The 26,205-nt window shown below is 40.6% G+C and overlaps 1 protein-coding gene across 4 annotated transcripts in view; it reads right to left on the bottom strand.

Moving 5' to 3' along the window:
* LOC124280132 (glutamate carboxypeptidase 2-like) overlaps nucleotides 1-26,205 on the bottom strand; it is a 174,256-nt gene that overhangs the window by 82,369 nt on the left and 65,682 nt on the right. Inside the window, exon 1 of one of the 4 annotated variants that reach the window (XM_046716023.1) lies at nucleotides 23,792-24,130. The exons of the other annotated variants lie outside the window; for them this stretch is intronic. Coding sequence (XP_046571979.1) covers nucleotides 23,792-23,826 — 35 coding nt within the window. The 5' untranslated portion in view covers nucleotides 23,827-24,130. Of the gene's footprint in view, nucleotides 1-23,791; nucleotides 24,131-26,205 lie in introns of those variants that run through there. 4 annotated transcript variants of the gene reach the window in all.

Genomic DNA, 26,205 nt, shown 5'->3' with positions numbered 1-26,205 from the left:
TCCGCTGTCTCTGAAGAAGCTCTGGTCTGTATCAGACTTTAAGAAGACTCTAAGTGTGTTTATTTTTTGTTCTTTGTTTGACACTATGAGAGTATCTAGTTCCATCATCGATTTGCGAGAGCACAGTGTTACTCCTGTGCCTCCATACACATTGTAACATGAAACAGCATGATACAACTGCAGTGGTCATCAGAATAGCGACACAACCTTACTGGGCTATTGCAGCACTCATCAGAATAGCGACACAACCTTACTGGGCTATTGCAGCAGTCATCAGAATAGCAACACAACCTAACTGGGCTATTGCAGCAGTCATCAGAATAGAGACACAACCTTACTGGGCTATTGCAGCAGTCATCAGAATAGCGACACAACCTTACTGGGCTATTGCAGCAGTCATCCAAATATTGACACAACCTTACCTGGCTATTGCAGCAGTCATCAGAATAGCAACACAACCTTACTGGGATATTGCAGCAGTCATCCAAATAGTGACACAACCTTACTGGGCTATTGCAGCAGTCATCCAAATATCGACACAACCTTACTGGGCTATTGCAGCAGTCATCCAAATATCGACACAACCTTACCTGGCTATTGCAGCAGTCATTAGAATAGAGACACAACTTACTGGGATATTGCAGCAGTCATCAGAATAGCGACACAACCTTACTGGGCTATTGCAGCAGTCATCCAAATATTGACACAACCTTACCTGGCTATTGCAGCAGTCATCAGAATAGCGACACAACCTTACTGGGATATTGCAGCAGTCATCCAAATATCGACACAACCTTACTGGGCTATTGCAGCAGTCATCCAAATATTGACACAACCTTACCTGGCTATTGCAGCAGTCATCAGAATAGCGACACAACCTTACTGGGATATTGCAGTGGTCATCAGAATACCCTCCCAACTTTGTCACAAAATTGCAATGGACAGCTCAAACTTTAGTAAAAATCAAGTGTCATTAAGTGAAACTCAAGTGTTGTTTAGAGAAAATCAAGTGTTAACAAGATTATGTAAGTGCACTAAACTTTCATGACTTGTCTTTATCAGTCTTCTCAAGAGGTCTGTTGTACCCCTATATTCCATAGTGTGGCTATAGTTACATACATATACTGGCCATGTAGTGCTGCTATATAGTTATACCTGTGTTAATGCTCCTGTCTAGGGTGTTATTGCTAATATCCAGTCAGGCAGGCTGGTGATTAGTAACAGGGGATAATAAGAATTCCATATTTTATTGCTGATATCAGCAGGAAGTATTGAACTGTGCTGTAATGATGAAGAGTATTATATTTATTAGCTTGGAAACAACCCCTATCTATTTCAGCTCTTTATGCTTTTGGAAACTTTGATGACAATAACAAATTTGTGTAGGATCATAAAGAATTGTCTTATCTTTGCTAACGCCACATTAAGTTTTAGCTGTGATGGCTGGTGTGGATTTATCAGGTCGTTAAAAACATCCTGCCAATATTGGATAGTAAAAACGTCAACACCTTATTCATATTCGTATCTCTGGAAATGAAAGCATAACAAAAATGGACAAATTCAAGAACCTAGAAATTAGCTATTGACTGGAAGACTTGGCAACACTCATCAGTATCCTGAACAATGTTCAACAATAAACAACGTCTAATGTCCTGAGAATTAGAGATTTGGGGGAATACAGAATATAGCACAAGGCTTCATAAAAACCCAAACTATGTTTAATGTGAAGAAAATTCTTAGACTGCTTTCATAAACTGAGACAGATGCATCCTTCTGCTACCACACACACTGAAGTCTACAGGGACACCTGGCCCCGATTTCTCGAAACAAACTTAAGTTTTTACTCAAATTACAAACTGAGTTTGACAATTTGAAACAGCTGAATTTTTAACAAGACTGCATTTTTTAAATAAAAAAATCCCAAACAACTTAAGAAATCTATCCACCAAACTCAAATTGTCTACTAAGTTTGAGTTTATTATTGATTTCAGTTTATTCTGGGAAATGCATTTTCCTTTGTTTTCTCAAATTTGAGTAAATACTCTGACTTAGTCAAAACTCAGACTTAAGTTTGTTTCGAGAAATCAGGGCCTGGTGTTAGACATGCAGCATAATGAACACCTGGTGTAAGAATGCAACCTATTGGAAGACATGGTGCCAAGACATGTAGTCTCATGTGGATACCTGGTGTCAGGCATGCAACACATTTGATGACATGGTGTCAAGACATGTACTGCAGGACACACGGTGTCATGATTATCTTGTGATATGAACACCCGGTGTCATGCAACCTATTTGAGGTGAGGTGAGGTGAAACTGGGTTTAACGTCGTGCTTGAGAATATTTCACTCATATGACGACGTGCATGCGTGTGTATGTGTATGTGCGGCTGCTTGTACTAGCCCAGACTTATGCTGGTTGTATAGTCCTAGATCAGACACATTATACTGACTCCGAGCCGACCAGTCCTTGTTGTACCCATTAATGCCGAGCGCCAGGCAGGGACCAACAAGTACCATATTTTAATGTCTTTTGGTATGATGCGGTCGGGGATCGAACCCGCGACCTTCCGCTCTAACCACTACTCCATGGAGGCGGTCCGCAACCTATTTGAAGAAGTGTTGTCAAGAGATTATGCTACGAGAACACCTGGTGTCAAGATATGTACTCTAAGGAACATGTGTCAAAACATGTACTACCCATGGACACTTGGTGTCAGGCATGCAGCCTATTAGAAGACATGGTGTCATGACGTACTCTACAGGAACACTTGGTGTCAGACATGCAACCTATTGAAGACATGGTGTAATGACATGTACTCTACATGAACACCTGGTGTTGGACATGCATCATATAGGAACACCTGGTGTCAGGAAGGCAGCCTACAGGAACACTCGGTGTCAGACATACAACAAAATGAACACCTGGTGTCAGACATGCAGCCTTCAAGAACACCTGGTAATAGATTATGCTGAGATACCATAAGCAGGCAACTCTCAGATACTATGGTCAGACAAATATCAGATACTATGGTCAGACAACTCTCAGATACTATGGTCAGACAGCTCTCAGATACCATGGGTCAGTCAACTGTAAGATGCTATTGTCAGACAACTCACAGATACTATGGTAAGACATCTCTCAGATACTATGGTCAGACAACTCTCAGATACTATGGTCAGACAACTCTCAGATACTATGGGTCAGACAACTGTCAGATACTTAGTGGTCAGACAACTGTCAGATACTATGGTCAGACAACTATCAGATACTATGGTCAGACAACTGTCAGATACTATGGTCAGACAACTATCAGATACTATGGTCAAACAACTCTCAGATACTATGGTCAGACAACTCTCAGATACTATGGTCAAACAACTCTCAGATACTATGGTCAAACAACTCTCAGATACTATGGTCAGACAACTGTAAAGGTACTATGGTCAGACAACTGTAAAGGTACTATGGGCAGACAACTCTAGCGGTATTATGGGCAGAGGTACTCAAGCACAGCTACAATAGACTGTAGGATGCTAACAGTTCCTACGACTGTGCTATTTGTGCCTCACACGACACAGTCTGGCTATAATGGTCAGGTAAGGCACACAATGCATCAGGTGTATGTACATCAGGCTTCCACTCATGTAATGGCCCACTGACAGAAGGAAATGGGGAGACAAATTACATCCTGAAAAGACTTTTTTTGCATCTTATAATGCCTCCATTCCACCCAAGGCAATGATAACATTATCAGTAGCTATAGTGAAATCTCCCATCTGGCAGTCCGTTTGAGATGTATGACGTCAAGCAAGGGATATCACTGCACATTTAACACTGAGCCAAAGTACATAAATGCAAGTGTTTTTTATGGTTTTCTGACAGAAACAGCATAAAACTAACATATAAATATCACAAGATTTTCTTGTCGATAAATTCTTATCCATTTGTGGCACAATTAAAGTAAAAAGGTGAATAGTGTTAATGGTACTGTTATGTAAAAATGGTGAATGATTTCTCCCCCTGCCTGTATCCTGAGGTGTGAATGTAGCCCTGTGGTTTATGAATGTGCATGAGGCAATAAAGTGCACACTAGTTGCACTTTTTATGCAACAGTTAATTAAAACATACACATTCTTAAGAAATACAAATACATTTATTATTAAATATTCCTTACACAGAACAGTGGTTATCCTTGAAAAATAATTTCATTCACATTGATAATTTTCACTCAGCCCTTAAGGCACAAACTGTTTCTAATGCATAAGTGACAACCTTCCCGTAACTTTTATCCTGCTGAATTAAGGTAGGAATTGTCTCACATGTATAATTTACAATCTGCTCTTAAGGCACAAATTGTTTCTAATGCATAATTTACAACCTGCCCTCAAGGCACAAATTATTTCACATGCATAATTTACAACCTGCCTTTAAGGTACGAATACATTCACTTGTGTGTATTGGGTATACATCAATGTGAGAGGGAGAGTGTGTGAGATTGATGGAATGTGTAAGCCACCCCTTCCACATTATCTTTCATCCTTAATGCCGGCAATAGCTGAAATACTTTTACCGAAATCAGTAATACAACTCCATCACTCAGTGAGCTTCTCTAGAATAGAAACCACTGGCAGAGCACATTTGTAAATGTACACTCAAACACAATCATTCACTCAGTGAACCTCACCAGTATTGAAAACACTGAGAGAGCACATTAATAAAATCTGCACTCAAACACAGAACAAGGTTTTAGATGCCTGAGGTTTGTATCCACACAAGTTTTCCCTGACATGCATTCTGGCAGACAAGGGGAAGCTGAAACTATACAAACATGCAGGCTCCACACACATGCATTCCTGGTGGACAAGGGAAGGCTCCACACTCACATGCATTCCTGGTGGACAAGGGAAGGCTCCACACTCACTAGCATTCATGTCAGACAAGACTGGGCCCCTCACCAACATGCATTCCCAACAGACAAGGTGGCTCCATACTCACATGTATTCCTGGCACACAAGGGAAAGCTCCACACTCACATGTATTCCTGGCACACAAAGGAAGGCTCCACACTCACATGTATTCCTGGCACACAAAGGAAGGCTCCACACTCACATGTATTCCTGGCACACAAAGGAAGGCTCCACACTCACATGTATTCCTGGCACACAAAGGAAGGCTCCACACTCATATGTATTCCTGGCACACAAAGGAAGGCTCCACACTCACATGTATTCCTGGCACACAAAGGAAGGCTCCACACTCACATGTATTCCTGGCACACAAAGGAAGGCTCCACACTCACATGCATTCCTACCACACAAAGGAAGGCTCCACACTCACATGCATTCCTAGCACGCAAGGGAAGGTTCCTCATTAACATGCATTCCTGACAGATAAGGGAAGGCTCCACACTCACATGCATTCATGGTGCACAATTGAAGGCTCCACATTATCATGCATAACTGGCAGACAAAGAGAGGGTTTTGTAGACTTTGGGTTTTGGTTTAAAAACATGTAATTTGGCTGAAGTGGATGAAGGTGTTAGAGAGGTGGGTGCATCAAAGGAGGTAATCTCAGGCATAGAAGCATGTCAGGGACTAAGGAGACCTTTCTGGGCAGTAATTTGATTCAGCAGTGTTTATCACTCACGTCAGGATTTGGTGCATCATTCAAAACAGCCCTCAGTTCTTTCATGTGGGGATCTAACGACTGTTAATTCATACAGTCCTTCAAACGGACTGATTTGCATTAAAAACATACCAAATCCACGTTTGTGCTCTGGTGAAATATTTCTTGTCATTGTCAGGTATTTAAGATGACCGATATTGGTCCTCCTTATGTTTCTACAGTACCATCTACTATCATTCCTGGCATTGGGTGAGTGGGGGAGTGAGTTTGTAAAACCCTTCAGGAATATTCCAGGAATATCATGGCATTGGCAACAACAGATACAGGTTTCACGCTTTGTATCCATTTGTTGAATTGAACCTGGACTTTCAACATGGCTACCCCAAATCCCCAGGAAGGTCCTGTGACCCTAAACTCGATTATTACAGACCGCTGCCAGAGAGCTGGAATATTGCTGAGTGCGGTGTAAAACTAACCTCACTCACACTCCTGTGACCCTATGGGAAGGTATTAGGAGTTCATGAGAATGTGATGAATGAGTTCCTAGTTCCATTTGTCAAGAAAACAGAACCCCCAGCTATGAACCCGCTGATTTTCTCCATACTAGGGTGGTGGGGTAGCCTAGTGGTTAAATTGTTCGCTTGTCACGCCGAAGACCTGGGTTCAATTCCCCACATGGGCACAATGTGTGAAGCCCAGTTGTGGTGCCCCCGGCCGTGATATTGCTGGAATATTGCTAAAAGTGGTATAAAACTAAACTCACTCACTCACTCTTGATACTCAGTCTTCCCTGGTTCAACACTCTCAGTATCAGTGTCTGATCTAATATATACACACAACACTCTCAGTATCAGTGTCTGACCTAATATATACACACAACACCCTCAGTATCAGTGTCTGATCTAATATATACACACAACACTCTCTGTATCAGTGTCTGACCTAATATATACACACAACACTCTCAGTATCAGTGTCTGATCTAATATATACACACAACACTCTCAGTATCAGTGCCTGATCTAATATATACACACAACACTCTCAGTATCAGTGCCTGATCTAATATATACACACAACACTCTCAGTATCAGTGTCTGACCTAATATATACACACAACACTCTCAGTATCAGTGCCTGATCTAATATATACACACAACACTCTCAGTATCAGTGCCTGATCTAATATATACACACAACACTCTCAGTATCAGTGTCTGATCTAATATATACACACAACACTCTCAGTATCAGTGTCTGATCTAATATATACACACAACACTCTCAGTATCAGTGTCTGATCTAATATATACACACAACACTCTCAGTATCAGTGTCTGATCTAATATATACACACAACACTCTCAGTATCAGTGTCTGATCTAATATATACACACAACACCCTCAGTATCAGTGTCTGATCTAATATATACACACAACACTCTCAGTATCAGTGTCTGATCTAATATATACACACAACACTCTCAGTCAGTATCAGTGCCTGATCTAATATATACACACAACACTCTCAGTATCAGTGTCTGATCTAATATATACACACAACACTCTCAGTATCAGTGTCTGATATAATATATACACACAACACTCTCAGTATCAGTGTCTGATCTAATATATACACACAACACCCTCAGTATCAGTGTCTGATGTAATATATACACACAACACTCTCAGTATCAGTGTCTGACCTAATATATACACACAACACCCTCAGTATCAGTGTCTGATGTAATATATAGTAAATGAACCATGAGACCCATCTGTCTACAGGAGTTTACAACTAAAATGGACTCACACGGTCTTGATGGTGCCCAATGATCAAGAGGCATTTATCAATGTTTAACACATTGAATCTTGCACATCCATCATTGGCACGGATAATATATTTATCAGTATATATTTTCAGTGATATCCTTTGACAAACCATATCCATCTTAATGATTTACTTCACGAGGAAACTCACATCATTTTTAATAATTTCATGTCCATTACATGATGTATATTTACATTTTATTAAGCTCATATACTTCGTGAACTCCTGGTGTCATCAATGATTTTCAATGGTCCATTCATATTGTCATCAGTGTTTACCCTTGAATCAGGTCTCTGTATCAGCAGATAATCTACACTGCCATGTCTAGTATTATTACTGATTTTTTAAGGTTCAAACAGTGTGTGGGTAGATGGCAGAAGTTGATGACTAGTAATGGTATTGTAATATGCCCACATCCATCCAAAGGGTGACTTCAAGGCCACCATGGCTGAGACAACACAGAATGATGCATGATGGTCATATTGTTTCCCTCACAACAAGTCTCATTATCTGTATCCGGGCTGCCACTTAGAGGAGATTAAAGTCTCAATATTCTCACTGATCACTTTTGACATTCAGTGCAACCGACCCCTGCCAGCCTCCATAGGCTAACAGACCCCTTGAAATAAAAAAGGTTGGAGCAAAATAATTGTTGAACCTTAAAGAAGCAGTTGACATTTTTAGGTCATTAAGCTCATTACAGTCCCCCCATTTTGCTTTTACTCTCCTTCATTGATTCTGCTAATGCACGCTTTATGCATTTCTACTTCAAAAATCGTCAAGATTTTTTTCAAAACAGCTATTTCAAGATTTTGTAGCACCAGTGAGCAGAATCTCTCATAGATAATTTAATTTCATTTGCTGATGCGAAAAACTGCTGACTCTTAATCTCCGCATCTTACAATATTCAAACTCTTGTTGAGATGAGACTCCGAGATGGGTTCTTGTTACAAGTTCCTTCTTTGATACCAAATACAATTTCTTTGAACATTGGACGACCGCAAAGTTTTTCCCTGAAAATCAACTCAACATTTCACTGTGATTAATAAAAAAAAAGATATTTTCGCTCTAGAAAATCCTGATCTGCAGCGATGCGGATGTAATTTGCCTGGGAGAGATGTAGGGGAGACGGGGAGCATGGCGATGGGGGAAGAAGCTGTGTTTTCTACCGAGACAAGCGGAATATTGATGTTGTGTCAAGTTGCAATGAAATAATGTCTGAATTTTGGATCCAGAAGCATCACGCTTCCTGTTGAGAAATCTCATATGTTTCATGGGATAAACTGAATATTCCCTGTGTCCCCCCATTGGTACTCATACAAACAGTCCTCGCGGAAATCGCTGTCGGTTTTGGCAGTTTGTCAAGAAAAAATTCTGACATCTGAGTGAAGTATTGAAGAATATTGGCATATGCTAATTCGCATTACAAAGACATTTATAGTTTGATGTCATCCATGAATCTGTTACTTAAAATACTTAAATTTTGCAATATCTATCTGACTCACACATACATTTAAATAGACTAGGCGTACAAGAAGATAATTCCAGTCTTAAGTGAACTAGGAGATTTTTAAGACTTGTGCCATACATGTACACAGATTGAATAAATCTGTAAGAACGCTTCAGCAAGCCCTCTTGTCTTTGGGGATTTGGTGGCTTATGGCATAGATCGATGCTCATGTACTCAGTCTTGGTATTTCTACAGGCCAAAAAGGGGATTCCTAAGACTCTGATCGGATGTCATCATCAAATAATGTGAGGTATGGCATTAAAATCATGAATACAATGTTAGTTTTTTCTTGTTTAAGGATAAAATTCTATTTCATCTTGTCACCCATGAAGGTCCAGGATAGAACTGGACATCATCCATCCCATGTTTGTTGTAAGAGGCAACTAACAGGATCAGGTGGTCAGACTCACTGACTTAGCTGACACATGTCATCGTATCCCAAATGTGTCGATGGATGCTAATAATGTTTGTCATTTGTCTGGTCCAGACTCGATTATATTCAGAGACAGTCATCATATAGCAGGGCCCCGTTTCACAAAGCTCTCGTAAGACTAAGATCTCGTAACTTTTCTCGTAGCATTCGTACCTCCTATACTGTAACATAGGCGGTACGAATGCTACGAGAAAAGTTACGAGATCTTAGGCTTACGAGAGCTTTGGGAAACGGGGCCCTGGAATATTGTTGAGGCATTAACAACAAGCGAAAAACAAAAGATATTCTTGACACCTGAAAATATAAGAAAAAAATAGGTTTCAAGATGAGGTACACTTGTCATTTGGAATTAAAAGCAATTGCACCCTTAGGGAGATGATAGGTTCATAATGATTCATTTTAACTCCCATGGGAGACAATAGGTTCATGGTAATTAACGCTAACCTGTAGCTCCCTTTGGGCCACAGTGACATCGTCCTAGGGACCTGTTCTAAGTCTGTGAACCCTAGGGGTGACAGAATATATTCACTGGGACCTTTTGTAAGCTGTTAACCCTACAGGTGAGATGATCAAGGTTCATTGGAACCCTTTGTTACCTGTTTACCCTACAGGTGAGACAACAACGGTTCATGGGGACCTTTTGTAACCTGTTAACCTTGAGGAGGAAATTTTTAATCATGGGGACCAACTCAAACCTGTAATCTGGAAGGGGAGACGATGGGTTGCTATTCTGACTATGAATGCCACATCCAGTGCCTCCATAGATCCTGTACTGGTAAGATTTCATCTCACTAAATGAATGCTCAAAAGAGAAATTTGGGCCTTTGATACAATTCTCGGTGGGACAATTCCTCACTGATGTTTCTCCAGTAGTTTTCTGCTGTAGGAATTTTTATATGAGAACTGTAATGACTCCCAAGCTTCTTCAATCACCACTTCAATGAGATGTTCTCGGGCCTGAACATACAATTACCCGTGGCTCACATGGACTGTAATTCCTGTTGTCTGTGTGGTTCTTCCACGGGCAGATCAAACGTAGCAGCCATTAAATGACACAGCGCCATACAAGGGGTGTTCACAGACATGAAGTGGTGGTGGGGGTGGTTGTGGAGAGTGTGATGGCGTAAGTTAGAACGAGGAATTGGTCGGATGGCAAGGGAGCAGATGGGGGGATGTGTTGGTTTGGGTGTGCTTAACTGATGGGGTACATCGTGAAACGAGGGGTGAAGGTCAAATGTGGGGATAGATGGTAGGATGCAATTTGCAAAGGGGAGGTGTCCATTGACTTATTTTACTGTTGGAATGAATTTTATTTTTCATCAAATCAGTTAAATAACATTACAACTGACAATGCCGTTACTACATAGAATGTAGTCTTGCTACAGTCAGGAATACATTAATAGACCATTTTGGACAGGAATGTTTATCATAATATGCTGTAGAAGACCGTTGTAGTTCATACCACAATAAGGGCCTCTCGAGAGCTGTTATAAACACAGCAATATGTGATAGTTTCACATGATTCACATCCAACATATTACGTGATAATTTTCGTTACCAGGGTGATGTTTTATGCACCCAGTTTCCAGGTTATTGTCTGATATGAGGGCAATGCTGCTGCTTCGCAATACGCACAAGGCTTATCTACAGATACACAGCCAGAAGAGGATCGCTGATAAACATTATTGCCTGAGGGTATTTTCACAGAACTGATTCTCCAGAAGCAGTGACAGTGACACCGCCTGTGATGAAGCCAGGCTATTAATGTAGCCTTCCTCTCACTGACATACTGGGTCTTGATTGTGAGGCTGTTTTACCTGCTGCTAGCTTGCAGTCAGCCAGAACTCACTGTTTTATTTCTCTGTTTACAAATTTGATGGACTGGAGCTAAAACCCACAATCAGAAAGCCATATTTCTGAAACTTCTGTCTCTGATGGATTAGTAAAATAGAATCACGAAGGAGATAAGTGAGACTGAGAGTTGGTGAGGGAGTCAGTGAGTTAGTTTGTCATCAGCCATTCGGCTGGTTCCAGTCAAGAAAACCAATAGTTGTCAAACAGAACCTGATTTTGAAAAATTGATTTTCTTTCAAGTGTTTTTTGTGACCAAAATGGGTAGCTTGGGTTTTGAGATTTTCAGTTTTCCCTGTAGACAGCAGAACCATGAGGTTCTAATCCTTATGAACCATAATTGACAGAAATATTATTCCCATGCTCACCATAAATTCCTCACTATATACAGCTCAGCATACCAACCTCAATCTACTCAGCTCAACATACCCTTGCTCACCATACTTAACTCATCATATCCAGCCCCCCTTACCTCACTCACCATACCTAGCTCAATCTACTCAGCTCAATATACCCTTGCTCACCATACTTAACTCATCATATCCAGCCCCCCTTACCTCACTCACCATACCTAACTCAATCTACTCAGCTCAATATACCCTTGCTCACCATACTTAACTCAACATATCCAAACACCGACATGGGCACAATGTGTGAAGCCCATTTCTGGTGTCCCCCGCCACAATATTGCTGGAATATTTCTAAAATATTGCTAAAAGCAGCGTTAAAAACTGAACACACTCACTCACTAACTCGCTCATATCCAGACCACCATACCAAGCTCACTATATCCAGTGCATTTTAATACTAAGCTCATCATATTTAGTTCACCACATCTCATTCACCATACCTAGTTCACCATACCCCAGCTCACCATACCCCAGCTCACCATGCCCATTTCACCATACCCTAGCTCACCATACCCTAGTTCACCATGCCCACTTTACCATACATAGTTCACCATAAGTAGTTCACCATAGCCCAGCTCACCATACATAGTTCACCATAGCCCAGCTCACCATGCCCTAGCTCACCATACCCATTTCACCATACCCTACCTCACCATACATAGTTCACCATAGCCCAGCTCACCACATCTTTTTCACTAACCCTGGTCAATATAACGCTGCCTTACGGTTTCACCAACGTTGTAGAAGTGTATGTCACGTGTCACTACAAGTCTCCCACATGTTAAGCTGTACGGCATTGCTGAACCACTTTTCAACATTAATGCGATCTCATTCATCTGATAATTACCAGTTTTCCCTGCTAACTGCCTTAAATCTAAATACTACAACATGACAACTATCCACAAGAAATATCATTTATTATTTATACAAACCACAAGAAGATTAGCCCTTAGGGAAGTGTGTTTAACTTTCAGGTCACAATGCAGTAAGTGAACTTCACTGCTGTAAAACAACCCACATTACTCCTTATCAAAATATCTGATTAATTATTCAGATCGCAAACAGAGAGCAATCATGTCCTCTTCTGTTGGTGTTCTATGTCTTCAAGCCAGCACTTGAAGACGCCACTCACACACGGTACTGCCTCTGCTACCGGCATGCAAGCATGTTATCATCATGGGTATAGAAGCATCAATTCTGTACCCACTGAGAATATTTCCTGGGAAAAATAGATTTACTGTATTCTATCCAAGGATTATATGTGACAAGAGCTGTCATTTGCTTATAAAGATGATTGAAACTGGCTAATATTTAATTTCTAAATTATTGATGTTTTTATGATTGCATGGATAAAATCATTCTTCTAACGGAATCTTCTCAACTTCAAGTCTGACAACCTAGCTGTTTCACTGAGCTGATTATATGTCAAAATGTTCTCAAGCTGCCAGCTTACTGTTAAACTAATGAAATAAAGTAACAGCATGTAGCATATAGTTAAAAATAAATATTTTTATTCTGAAATTAAACAGGTCATCTTTAATAAATTCAGGAAGATATCGCCTCAACATGGATGATGTAAATAACACTTGGCATGTGTTAGTTAATGCAGGTTGTACAATTTTGACGTTAAGAATGATTGGTCGGGAACATGACACTCACTGAGGCAACTAGCTTACTGTTTTACAAAGAGTTTGTTTGTTTGTTTGTTTATTTGTTTGTTTATTTGTTTGTTGTCCAACACAGCACTCAGCAATATTCCAGCTATTGGTAGCGGTCTGTAAATAATCGAGTCCGGACCAGACAATCCAGTGATCAACATACTGAACATCAATCAACACAATTGGGATATGCTGAAATGTGTCAACCAAGTCAGCGAGCCTGACCACCTGATCCCGGTAGTCACCGCCCGACAAGTATTTTTTTTTTTTTTTTTTTAAAGAAAAAATATTTTTTTAAGTATTGGTTGCTGAAGATCTGTATCTTCATGGGTGTTATAATAAGGAAATTAAGTCACTATGCTCCAGATAAAGTGCATTAAACATAAATTCTTTCTATAAATAGACAATGCATCTTTCAAAACATATTCTGGAAAACACCTCCTTGACCTTGAGGTCGTGATTCCCAAGCTGCATGTGCATGGTAATGTATGGGGCACAGTTATGATGTATGCTGGAGGCATGATTCTCTCACACATAGATGTATAATGTAAACAGCACACAATAATTGTTTAGCTATCAGGTGCTCATAATGACACTTGTATAACCACAAATAGGTATTAGACAATGCCACAGCTTGCTGAAAGTCAACATCTACCTCTATGGGTATGCTGCCAAGATAAATAGAGCAAAATGATGTTGCCAGCCATTTTGATATTCATCAAAACACGATATCTCTTTGGAGACAGCACGGCAACACACTTCACCCACTTGTGACGTCATGTCAGGAAGACAACCAGTACTGGTTGGTGCCTCTGTGGAATTGATACCAAACAGCTGGACACATTAACAACTTGGACAATTCCTGGGTTAAGACCAACATTTTAGTGATGCTTGTATGATTCCACACCATCGGAAGTGTAATGTTATGGGGTGGCAATATAACTCATTAGAGACTGGCATAAGCTGCGTGGACATCATCTAAGATCATGTTCAACCCTTTGTGCAAATGCAGTGATGTAACATCATGTTGCAACAGAACAATGTCAGCCAACATTTTGCACACACTGATCAGAATTTTTGAGACAGCATGACATTCAATTATATTGCATTGGCCGGCTGTTTATCCAGACTTCTACCCAAAAGAGCATGTCTGGAACAATGCCTACAACAGGGCCTGAACCAGCCAGTGGTATTGTCGGTGAATGTGATGTGATAAAACATTGAACAGATGGATGACCAAATATTTTGTTGTTATTTATCATTAACATACCACTTTATATGGAGCAGGCAGATGGATGGATGGATGGATGGATGGATGGGTGGATGAATGGGTGGGTTGGTGGACTGATCGAAAATAATGAAACTGTAACACTATTTGGTTTCTAGTTGGACATATTTGGAATCAAACGTCAGCCATGTCACACAATTTACACGTTGCCAAAATAAGATTGTAAAAGCACCTACACCAAATTCAATCTACACAAAAAGAGAAATTTAAATGGATTTCAAAGGTCACAGTCTCCAAACTAAATTGACTTTCACATTTGTAGTTTGATTTTAGAACGAGAGCCTTGAAGAATAAATGGTGCTGGTAATGGCAGTGACATAATCTCTTGCAGGAGAGGCATGTGATTGGCACAGTGTAGATCTATACATGCTGCAGTAGGTGAAACGTTCTCTTTGGGGAACGCCAACAGTGGCTATACTCTCCCTCTGACAAGGATCGATTGTCCTCGAGAAACTTGAAACATTCAAACATTGACAACCATGGATAGGTGAGATATGCATCACAACAACCACCAGCTATTCTGACACCATGGAAGGTCTAACACACTGTTGTGTCTTATCTCGTCAGTTTTGGATATATGTGACACAACACAAACTAAAAGTTTCAGCTACCACTGATAGTTGTGAAACATAAAATCAGATCAACATTCCTGCAACCACCGGTGGTTGCAACACTAGGCAATAGCAACACTCCTGCCACCCCGGATAGTTGCAAAACAACACAATAGCAGGACTTCTCCATCATGGATAGTTGCAACACAAGACAATAGCGGGACTTCTGCCACGATGGATAGTTGCAACAAAAAACAATAGCAGGTCTTCTGCCACTATGGATAGTTGCAACAAAAAACAATAGCAGGTCTTCTGCCACTATGGATAGTTGCAACAAAAAACAATAGCAGGTCTTCTGCCACCATGGATAGTTGCAACACAAGACAATAGAAGAACTCCTGCCACCATGGATAGTTGCAAGAAAAGACAACAGCAGGACTTCTGCCACTATGGATAGTTGCAACAAAAAACAATAGCAAGACATCTCCCACCATGGATAGTTGCAACACAAGACACACCAACTACCCTGCCACCATGGATAATCTGGACACAAATTCACACCAACAATCTTCCTGACATGGCCTACATTACCCTCCTCTGAGCAAGGTACAAGCTGTACAAGTCACAAGTAGTAATGTCTTCTGTCTCAAGTGCAGCATGTTGAAGTCACTATAATGGAGAAGAGTTGCTGCCGTCTGGACCGTCTGCCTCACCAAATCAAGTGTCTACAGAATCTTTCACACCACAGTGATGGGGACCTTCCGCCCTGCATTGTGGCCATGCTGGTAGCTGTCTGGACGGAAGGAACGAGTGTTCTGTACCATGTAGCAGACAATGGTCACAAGGAACTCTGCAACACAGTTCCGTCATTTGTTGGTTTTGAAAATTCCTTACATCTGCTCAGACAATGATTGCTTGGCACTTCACAACACAGTTCTATCATTTGTTGGTTTAAACAATTCCTACATTTTGTGAGACAATGGTTGCATGGTACACTTCAACATACAGCAGTCACATGCCTGGATATACATAAATCAGCACCAACCAATCAGTCAGTTCTAGACATTCTAGTTGGTCTCAAACTTCTGTATACACTATGAGCACTGAAAGCTAGACCAACCTTGATCAACATCCACCAACACTAGCCAGTTCTAGCCAGTCTCAAACTTCTGTATACACTATGAGCACTGAAATCTAGACAAACCCTGATCAACATCCACCAATACTAGTCAGTTCTAGCCGGTCTCAAACTTCTGTATACACTATGAGCACTGAAAGCTAGACCAACCTTGATCAACAACCACAACACTAGCCAGTTCTAGCCAGTCTCAAACTTCTGTATACACTATGAGCACTGAAAGCTAGACCAACTTTGATCAATATCCACCAATACTAGTCAGTTCTATCCAGTCTCAAACTTCTGTATACACTATGAGCACTGAAAGCTAGACCAACCTTGATCAACAAACACAACACTAGCCAGTTCTAGCCAGTCTCAAACTTCTGTATACACTATGAGCACTGAAAGCTAGACCAACCTTGATCAACAACCACAACACTAGCCAGTTCTAGCCAGTCTCAAACTTCTGTATACACTATAAGCACTGAAAGCTAGACCAACCTTGATCAACAACCACAACACTAGCCAGTTCTAGCCAGTCTCAAACTTCTGTATACACTATGAGCACTGAAAGCTAGACCAACCTTGATCAACAACCACAACACTAGCCAGTTCTAGCCGGTCTCAAACTTCTGTATACACTATGATCCCTGAAAGCTAGACCAACCTTGATCAACATCCACCAATACTAGTCAGTTCAAGTAAGCTTAAAACGGCTGTGTACACAAGCAACATCACGACAACCTAGACCATTTCTGGCCAGTCTAAAGCTTCAAATTCCATGAATGACTTTGAAGTATAGACAACCCACACCCACCTACTTTTAGTCAGTTTTACCCACTCCATAACCTGTGACTCTCTGAACCCATCCGACACTGACGTCGAGACGAAACCGACCGAAGTCCTGTTTTGGCCCAATCTTCCCCCAATTCAATTAAATGCTAGGTTAACATTGTTAAACATGTAAAAGAGGGCTGCATGATGCACAGCAGCAGCATTGGGCCAGATCAATAGAGACTCACATTTAGGAGTAAACACTTAAACAAATGGATATTCATTTTTCTAACACACTGTGTCAACAAGCACGGACGGCTGTATCCTTACGTGGGCTACGCGGAAACTCAGGATCAACAGCGGCAGATATGGGATAATGGGATGTGCCATGTGTGTGCATGTCAGACAGTTGCAATCGGTCTGAACGAACATTAATGTTAGATCTGGCCACAAAATCTATATCAAGATATCCAGCTTAAGTCATATCGTCAAACCTCTGGCTTGAGTTGAACAGTGGTATCCCCATACCTGGAGATCAAACACAGAGTATGGAAAATAGGACATGTTGCTCAGCAGTCGGTGAACATTTTAACAGTCATATCACTCTAACTCACTAAATATTATGAGAGACATATCGCCCTATACTCACTGAATATTATGAGAGACATATCGCCCTATACTTATTGAATATTATGAGAGACATATCGCCCTACACTCACTGAATATTATGAGAGACATGTCGCCCTATACTTATTGAATATTATGAGAGAAACATCGCCTACACTCACTGAATGTTATGAGAGACATGTCGCCCTATACTTATTGAATATTATGAGACAAACATCGCCCTACACTCACTGAATATTACGAAACATATTGCTCTACACTCATTGAATCTTATGAGAGACATATTGCTCAAGACTCACAAAATCACACCACCTTGCACTCATTATAACAGTTATATCACCCTACAGTCACTCAACATTATAACAGTACCCCATGCACCAAGGGAATAGTCTTTGCATCCTATATTCAAGCTCCAAAATTGTAATAACACCGAAAAAGTAAAAGGAGAAAATAAACACATGGTTGTCAATTGGTAGTTTTTAAGTGACACAATGTTTCCCATCATCTGATCACTCTCTCTGCCTTCCCACACATAGAGATGTGCTGCAGACACTGAGCTCCAGAAGGAATCCCCTGGTAGGGCGCCGCCATACATCCTTGTAATGGTAATGGAATATAACCAGGACAAGAAGTCAATCTGAGAGTATATCTGATTGCAACCGCACTGCGGGGACATCTAAGGCATAATACTGAGAGTAATGTAGAAAGTAGAACATAACCTAGTCTAATGTTACTGTAGAACGTATCTCATAAATGGCAGTATTGTAGTTTATATCTTATCCTTGAATACTGAGTACACATTACAAATAATGACCTCATATCAATACTGGCAGCAGTGTAGCATATTATCCCTACCCAATACAGCAAGTATTGTAGAATAGTAATGTTGTACCAATTCTGGCAGTAGTGTAGCATATTATCCCAACACTGTAGCATATTATCCCATCCCAATACAGCAAGTATTGTAGAAGAGTAATGTTGTACCGATTCTGGCAGTACTGTAGCATATTATCCCATCCCAATACAGCAAGTATTGTAGAATAGTAATGTTGTACCGATTCTGGCAGTACTGTAGCATATTATCCCATCCCAATACAGCAAGTATTGTAGAATAGTAATGTTGTACCAATTCTGGCAGCACTGTAGCATATTATCCCATCCCAATACAGCAAGTATTGTAGAACAGTAATGTTGTACCAATTCTGGCAGCACTGTAGCATATTATCCCATCCCAATACAGCAAGTATTGTAGAATAGTAATGTTGTACCAATTCTGGCAGCACTGTAGCATATTATCCCATCCCATCTCAATACAGCAAGTATTGTATAATAGTAATGTTGTACCGATTCTGGCAGCACTGTAGCATATTATCCCATCCCAATACAGCAAGTATTGTAGAATAGTAATGTTGTACCAATTCTGGCAGCACTGTAGCATATTATCCCATCCTAATACAGCAAGTATTGTAGAACAGTAATGTTGTACCGATTCTGGCAGCACTGTAGCATATTATCCCATCCCAATACAGCAAGTATTGTACCAATTGTAGAAATACAGCAAGTATTGTTAGTAATGTTGTACTGATTCTGGCAGCACTGTAGCATATTATCCCATCCCAATACAGCAAGTATTGTAGAATAGTAATGTTGTACCAATTCTGGCAACACTGTAGCATATTATCCCATACAGCAAGTATTGTAGAATACAGCAAGTATTTTAGAACAGTAATGTATCAAATCCCATTACAAAGCAGTTTTGTAGAACAGGATTGTAGAATATATCTGATATGTAGTACTTGCAGTATGAAATACAGCAAACATATGTGAACAATACTGACAGTATTGTAGGTTAATATATCTCACAACATATACTGACAGTATTGTAAAAGCAGTTTTAAAAGCAGTGAAGAACACAGAGTACTTGCAGTATGAAACACTGTGAACAATACTGACAGTATTGAGTTAAATGCTCACAACAATACTGACTGGTGTAATAGATGAAAACACAGATGGTATCTGTAACAAACACATAGAGTTCGATGCTGCCATTATGACTGGTGCCGCTTGATGTTGGGATCCAGCCTAAGATTTAAGATTCTCGTTTCTCGTAGCATTCGTACCTCCCATGTTACAGTATAGGAGATTCGAATGCTACGAGAAAAGTTACGAGATCTTAGTCTTACGAGAGCTTCGTGAAACGAGGCCCAGATCTCCCAACACTGCTGAAGTATCACATTGTTTGACCCTCCATTAATCTGGTTGTCAGCCCATCACCTGCCACTGTTCGACCACACTCCCTTCACACATTAGACACACTGGTAATTACCCACCACATAAATTACTAATATTTTGGTCAGTTCAATCAAGATTGGACATCTCCGCCTGCTGGCTGTCCAGTATGAGACATGCTGGGATCAGCCTGGGAGGCAACTGTCAGTACTGTGATGGACAGGATCTAAGTTCCTACACACGTCCATAGACAGGAATAGGGATGAAGAATGCTAATCATTTATACATTTGGCATCAATAGTTGGTACAGAGAACTAACAGTCACATATAACAAGACAAGGATATTTTTAACAATAATGTATATACTGAAAGAAACAAATAAGGGAACATCACTTCATGGCAGTGTTCCTTTATTTATTCTCAGATTTCCTCCCACAGTGCTATTCAAAGCTGATGATGAAAACTAAAAAACAAAGGAACGCTTGAATTTTCCTGTGTTCCTTTATTTGATTCTCTCAGCATATTATAGAACTCAAAATTAACAAATCACAAAACACACCCATCCTTTTGAAAGAGCTGTGACCTTGGTTGAAGTAGGACGTTTTGCCAGTCACTTGTGTTATTATGTTCAGAAGATAGATCCTACTCACTCTAGTTTCTCGTACAACATTTACAAACAAAACACAGTGCTGTATTACAGTTTCCAGCATGATGATACCATTATACATGTATTAAGCATTTTTGTTTGTACTGTTTGTATATAATCAACCTTTAACACAAATTACAAGTACTTTTCTTTTATATAAGTGGCATTATTCAGTGACACTTTCTATCAGCTGGTCACTAAAGACTGGTGACAATATCTTCAATAAAATTAATGCTCTCTCTTCTATTGCCTGACATTTTTTTATATGCACATGATAATGATTTGCAAAATTCTTTTACCAGGCAGGTGCTCATTGTGGTACATTACCATAACTCCTGTCAATGTATCCATGTGCATTCAATTGTTATTCCCAACTCCCTGAGGATCATACACACTCAAGCCTCCTGTGAGGCACTGGAAAATACCCATTTCATCCTACTGGGTACTCATCAACTGCTGGACCACTTTTCTAAGATGACACCTCATCTGCTATAGTGCTTAATATCATTGTGTGGTTCAGTATCATAGCGTTCTAATATCATAGTGTATGTCTGAACACCAGGTTGTTTTGGTCGTCTAAATGTCTCATGCACCACAACACTGTACATTCAGCTCCTGGAAACATTCATCCTGCTACTGGCACCATTGATTCCATGCACACACTACAAAGACGTCTTTTTGTGTTTCAATTGCAGTTCTTCTTGCTGCCCAAAATTGCTCACTCAGTTGTTTTTTTCTCTGAGTCAATTGTTGCCTACCGAGTTAATGACGCCAAAATGTCGGTACCGACCATTCAACCAACTTGTATAGAGGCTAACAGGACAGGGATTGGCCGATCAGAAAGCTCACATTACACTCGAAACCACTCTTCAAAGTCATAAATAAGTATTTGTGGAACATTGCAATGGAAACATGTCTTCAGGAAAAGGGTATTGTAAGATAAACTTGCTATTCGGTGCAAGCAGTGTGTGGGAGTCTGGTTACAAATAGCCCCCGCCTTCTCTCAGCTCATTGCTATAAATAATCACGTCACGGACTGGGTGGTTATCATTCATGACAATTAAGGGTGGGGCTCATGACATCAGTCACTGGTTTAGGTTACCTAGAGGCTGCTCCAATATAGCTGGCAAATGGCAAACTCAGATTTATAATGACAAACCATATTGTTGGAGTGAAAGAATATGTATTTATGCCACTTTTAGCAATATTCCAGCAATATCACGGCGGGGAACACCAGAAATGGGCTTCACACATTGTATTCATGTGGGGAATTGAACCCGGGTCTTCAGTGTGATGAGAGAACACTCTAACCACTAGGCTAACCCACTACCTCTATATTGCTGGAGCCAAGACATGGCAGAATGACTGTGTGGCATTTGATGGACACCACCATCACCTGAGAATGGAAACATACTACATGTATTTTGATAGTATTCTTGCAGTATGAAACTCACATCATAATACCTTGATACTTGTACTTTCAAATCATTGTTCCATCATCTATAGAAATTGCCTTACTTCATGTCATCAAACCAATCATCTACACATGGATAAACAAACATTGATAGAGAACTCATCCATTGATTTTAAGAAATATACAAAAAACTATTAATTTGCAACACATATGCTACATATATATATATATATATATACAACATTCTAGAGCGACAAGGTCACAGCCTGCAATGGTTTAACATTGGTTTGAACTTGTCTATGAAGTAGCGTTCTTTTAAAATTCGATTTACTTTAAGAATGTTGTCCCTATTGTGACGTCACAATATATATGTAATGACGTCATACTGTAACCACTAAAATCTCCCTGAAGAGTAAAGAACGAAGCATGTTGGAGAAAAAGGCATTCTGTTTTTATTTATCTATGTGATATTTATGACTGAACACCTGTACTATTTTGGACATTTTGTGCGTGTGTGTATATATATATATATATGATCAGGTGGAGACCCAACCACAAGAGTGAGTGAGTTAAGCATTACACTAGTATTTTAGTTGTATCACTACATACTACTTTAATGAGTGAGTGAGTGACTTTGGTTTAACGCCATTTTTAGCAATATTCCAGCAAAATCACGGCGGGGGACACCACAGAAATGGGCTTCACACATTGTACCCATGTGGGACGAGCGAATGCTTTAACCACTAGGCTACCCGATCGCCCCTATTACTTTATTGAGGAAGGAAAGCATGGAGTGATGTTTGTTGTATTTCAGCTGTCCTAAACTTTATGAACTTAAGTGATTGAAAATTGATTGAACCCATTTGAACTGTCTGAAACTGAAATGAAGGTAATCTCAAAGATCAGGCATTAAAAGAGATTTCAATGTAGAAAAGCATCAACATATTAAACAATTTTGTGATATCTGTTTAGTGGCCAGTTTTATAAAACCACCAAAATAAGCAAATGTGAACAATATAATATCTAGAAAAATATGCTTATTAATCAATCGAAACATATACCTATTTTGCCAATCAAACTGATCACTTTTACATTTGTTTCTTTTTCAGGAGGCAAAATATGGTGTAGTAAGCCATTGTCATAGAAATGGATGAGTACTTTTTTTACGTCACTTTTAGCAATATTCCTGTACAATCATGGGAGGGGCAACAGATGGGGGCTTCAGATATTGTACCCATCAGGCAAACCCAGGTCTTTGGCGGGACAGGCCAGCGTTTGAGAGAAGGCTACCCTAAAGTTTCTTGTAACAGAAAGGTAACTGAGATGATGTCAATAAAACATACAGACGACATACATATGTCACTGGATAGTTTGGTAGTTCAATAGTCTTGCTTACCATTGTTGATTCATCTTTGTAAACCTTATTCAGCAAGTATAAAAAAACACTATATTTTACAGAATTTCATTAAGTGTGATGTTTGGGGATGAGTTACAGGGTAAGAAGCTGTATGTAAGGCTGTAATGGACAATATCATAGATGCCAAAAATCAATACTAGAACGTCTCTCTTCTGAGGCTAGACGGAATAGGACCTCCCCAACTTGACCCACAAGCTGGTCTGATAATCGTAAACACGGACAGATCATCATCTTATGCTGGGAAATACAGCTAGATAGCACACCGGCCTCATCAGCAGCAGATTATCCCCCTTCCATCCAATTAATACCACTCAATACCATGACATCCGAGATATATAAACACTGACAGGTTATCCCCGTAATTCCCGGGTAATACGACTTGATAGGACTGCAGGAGTACTCACCGACTGCCGCCGAACAGAGCAATGAGGGACGTCATATTACAGCGACTTGTTGGAATGAAGACACATGCACAGTGTAGTCTGATAACTGCCTAGGAAAAGGCTACAACAGTAACGACTTCTATAGGGTGCATGACAGTGCCAGCTTAGCCGGCGTCATGTAACCAATTCTCCAAATATATGGTTGGTTGTTCACATGGAGTCTGCTAGGTCTCCAAGAAGTGTCTGAGGCAGCAGATTAACACAGCGCTTCACAATCCATACACAAATCTGAGGAGTCCTTAGCTTGATATTGTGCCCCTGACCATTCAATTACTAAAGCGTATGGGAGCAGCAAGTGTCCCTCCCTCCACTAGCACCAACCAACACAGCGCCATGTGACTTATTGATCTCACTGAGGCGTCTTTTCAATTAAAGCAGCTAATACAGACGAAGTGGTCGGTGTTGACGAACAATACCGAGCAGAACACAGCAGTCAAATGTTTGTAGATGGTTCAGCACCGATGTTCACGGAACTCCGTAACTGTATCAGTGTCGTGACTCTTGAGTTATCCCCCCTGCTCTGCCACGCCTCTCTGTGCCCCTGGGCAGTAGACGGAGGAGTATTACGATGCATGAGGATATACTGCCGTTTCTCGTACAGAAACATCAAACCTTAGATAAATTATTGAATATCACTTTGCCGATAACATCGCTCCATCAGACTGCAGTCGTCTAGCTGAAATGTGAGATCATTAGCAGAAAGGAATGACTCTTTGAACATGATTGATTGGCGAGGCACGGAGCGGGAAATTGGGAGAATTATAACACAATCAATTTGTTTTTCCACCCCTTCCTTGTGCGTGATGATAAACGTTATTTATGTAACCAACTTGAAAGGCTTGTTTTATGACTGTTTATTTCATTATGGCAAACTTATAGGTTGTGAAGTTGAGCAGCTTGTGATTAATAACATGTCAATGTAACGGTTGGTCAGATGCACTCTACAGCCTACAGAGGAAGAGGTGTTGAGTGGACAGGAAGTGGGGATATCAGGGTCAGCCCTTATTGTATGAGTGAGTGAGGTGGGTTTTATGCTGCTTCATGTACAGCCAAGCATGATGAAGATAGGGAGGACACCAGCCTTGTGGTCAAACACTGTATCCTTGGGGGAATCAGATCCAGGATAAGGATTCTCTGACCATTAGGCTGGCAGCTTATTCAGGTAGCAGATGATGCCACTTTGTTGAAACCAAGATGCTAACAGACCACTGTTGCAATCCAAACTTACACCAAGCAGATCCAGGTAACAAAAGTAGGTGATGCTGGACAAAGAGATACTACTACAGTTACCTCTAACAATAATAATCAACTCCCCATTGTTCCAAGGGGCTTGTAATGTGAAAAACTGGCATCAAGGTATATGCTGTCACTGATGGGGAATTTTGCGTTACAGCCCCTGTGCATTCTTAGTGCTGTAGGTTTGGTACCTCCAAATCTGTTTATTGCCACTGGAAAAGTACCTGAGTTTACTGTAAGGAACACAACCCTCATGACACTCTGGGTAATGTAGAAGGCTGCAGCATTGGGGGAGTCTTCATATTCTTCAAAAGGTTCCTGAGGGCCATTAATGGTCTGGACTGAGTTGCCAGTGCATCCTGGGAGAAGTCCCATTAATGGTCTGGACTGAGTGTACTCCCATTAAAGGTCTGGACTGAGTGTACTCCCATTAATGGTCTGGACTGAGTGTACTCCCATCAATGGTCTGGACTGAGTGTACTCCCATCAATGGTCTGGACTGAGTGTACTCCCATTAATGGTCTGGACTGAGAGTACTCCCATTAATGGTCTGGACTCAGTGTACTCCCATCAATGGTCTGGACTGAGTGTACTCCCATTAAAGGTCTGGACTGAGTGTACAGGGAGCAAGGTCCTGAGCTAATGCTGAGCCTTACCAGCCTGATAGTGCCAGGATCATCTGAACCCTCTTTGCTGCATTCATTCCTTTTAACATAGAAACGACGACTGACTGACTGACTGAGTTTGGTTTTACGCCGCTTTTAGCAATATTCCAGCAACATCACGCCGGGGGACACCAGAAATGGGCTTCACACATTGTACCCATGAGGGGATTCGAACCCGGGTCTTCGGCGTGACGAGCCAACGCTTTAACCACTAGGCTACCCCACCGCCCCGACAGCGACGATGATGATGATGATGATGATTATGACGACACCACACAGGTGGTGCTAATCGGAGTAGACAATAGTGCTGTTTGAAGAGATTCGTTTTCAGATGAGCCTTGAAGGATGAAAGTGATAGTGGAAAGTGATACTGACAAATATAGATCTGATGACAATTTGTTCCATAATGATGATGGCTGGTGTTTAATCCTTAAGGGAATTCAGCACAGTGACATACACTAAACTCAAGATAAA

The sequence above is a fragment of the Haliotis rubra genome, unplaced genomic scaffold (assembly GCF_003918875.1).
Source record: "Haliotis rubra isolate DU_JTF1 unplaced genomic scaffold, ASM391887v1 Scf260, whole genome shotgun sequence".
NCBI lineage: Eukaryota > Metazoa > Mollusca > Gastropoda > Lepetellida > Haliotidae > Haliotis > Haliotis rubra.
This window is presented reverse-complemented; position numbering and strand designations above follow the sequence as displayed.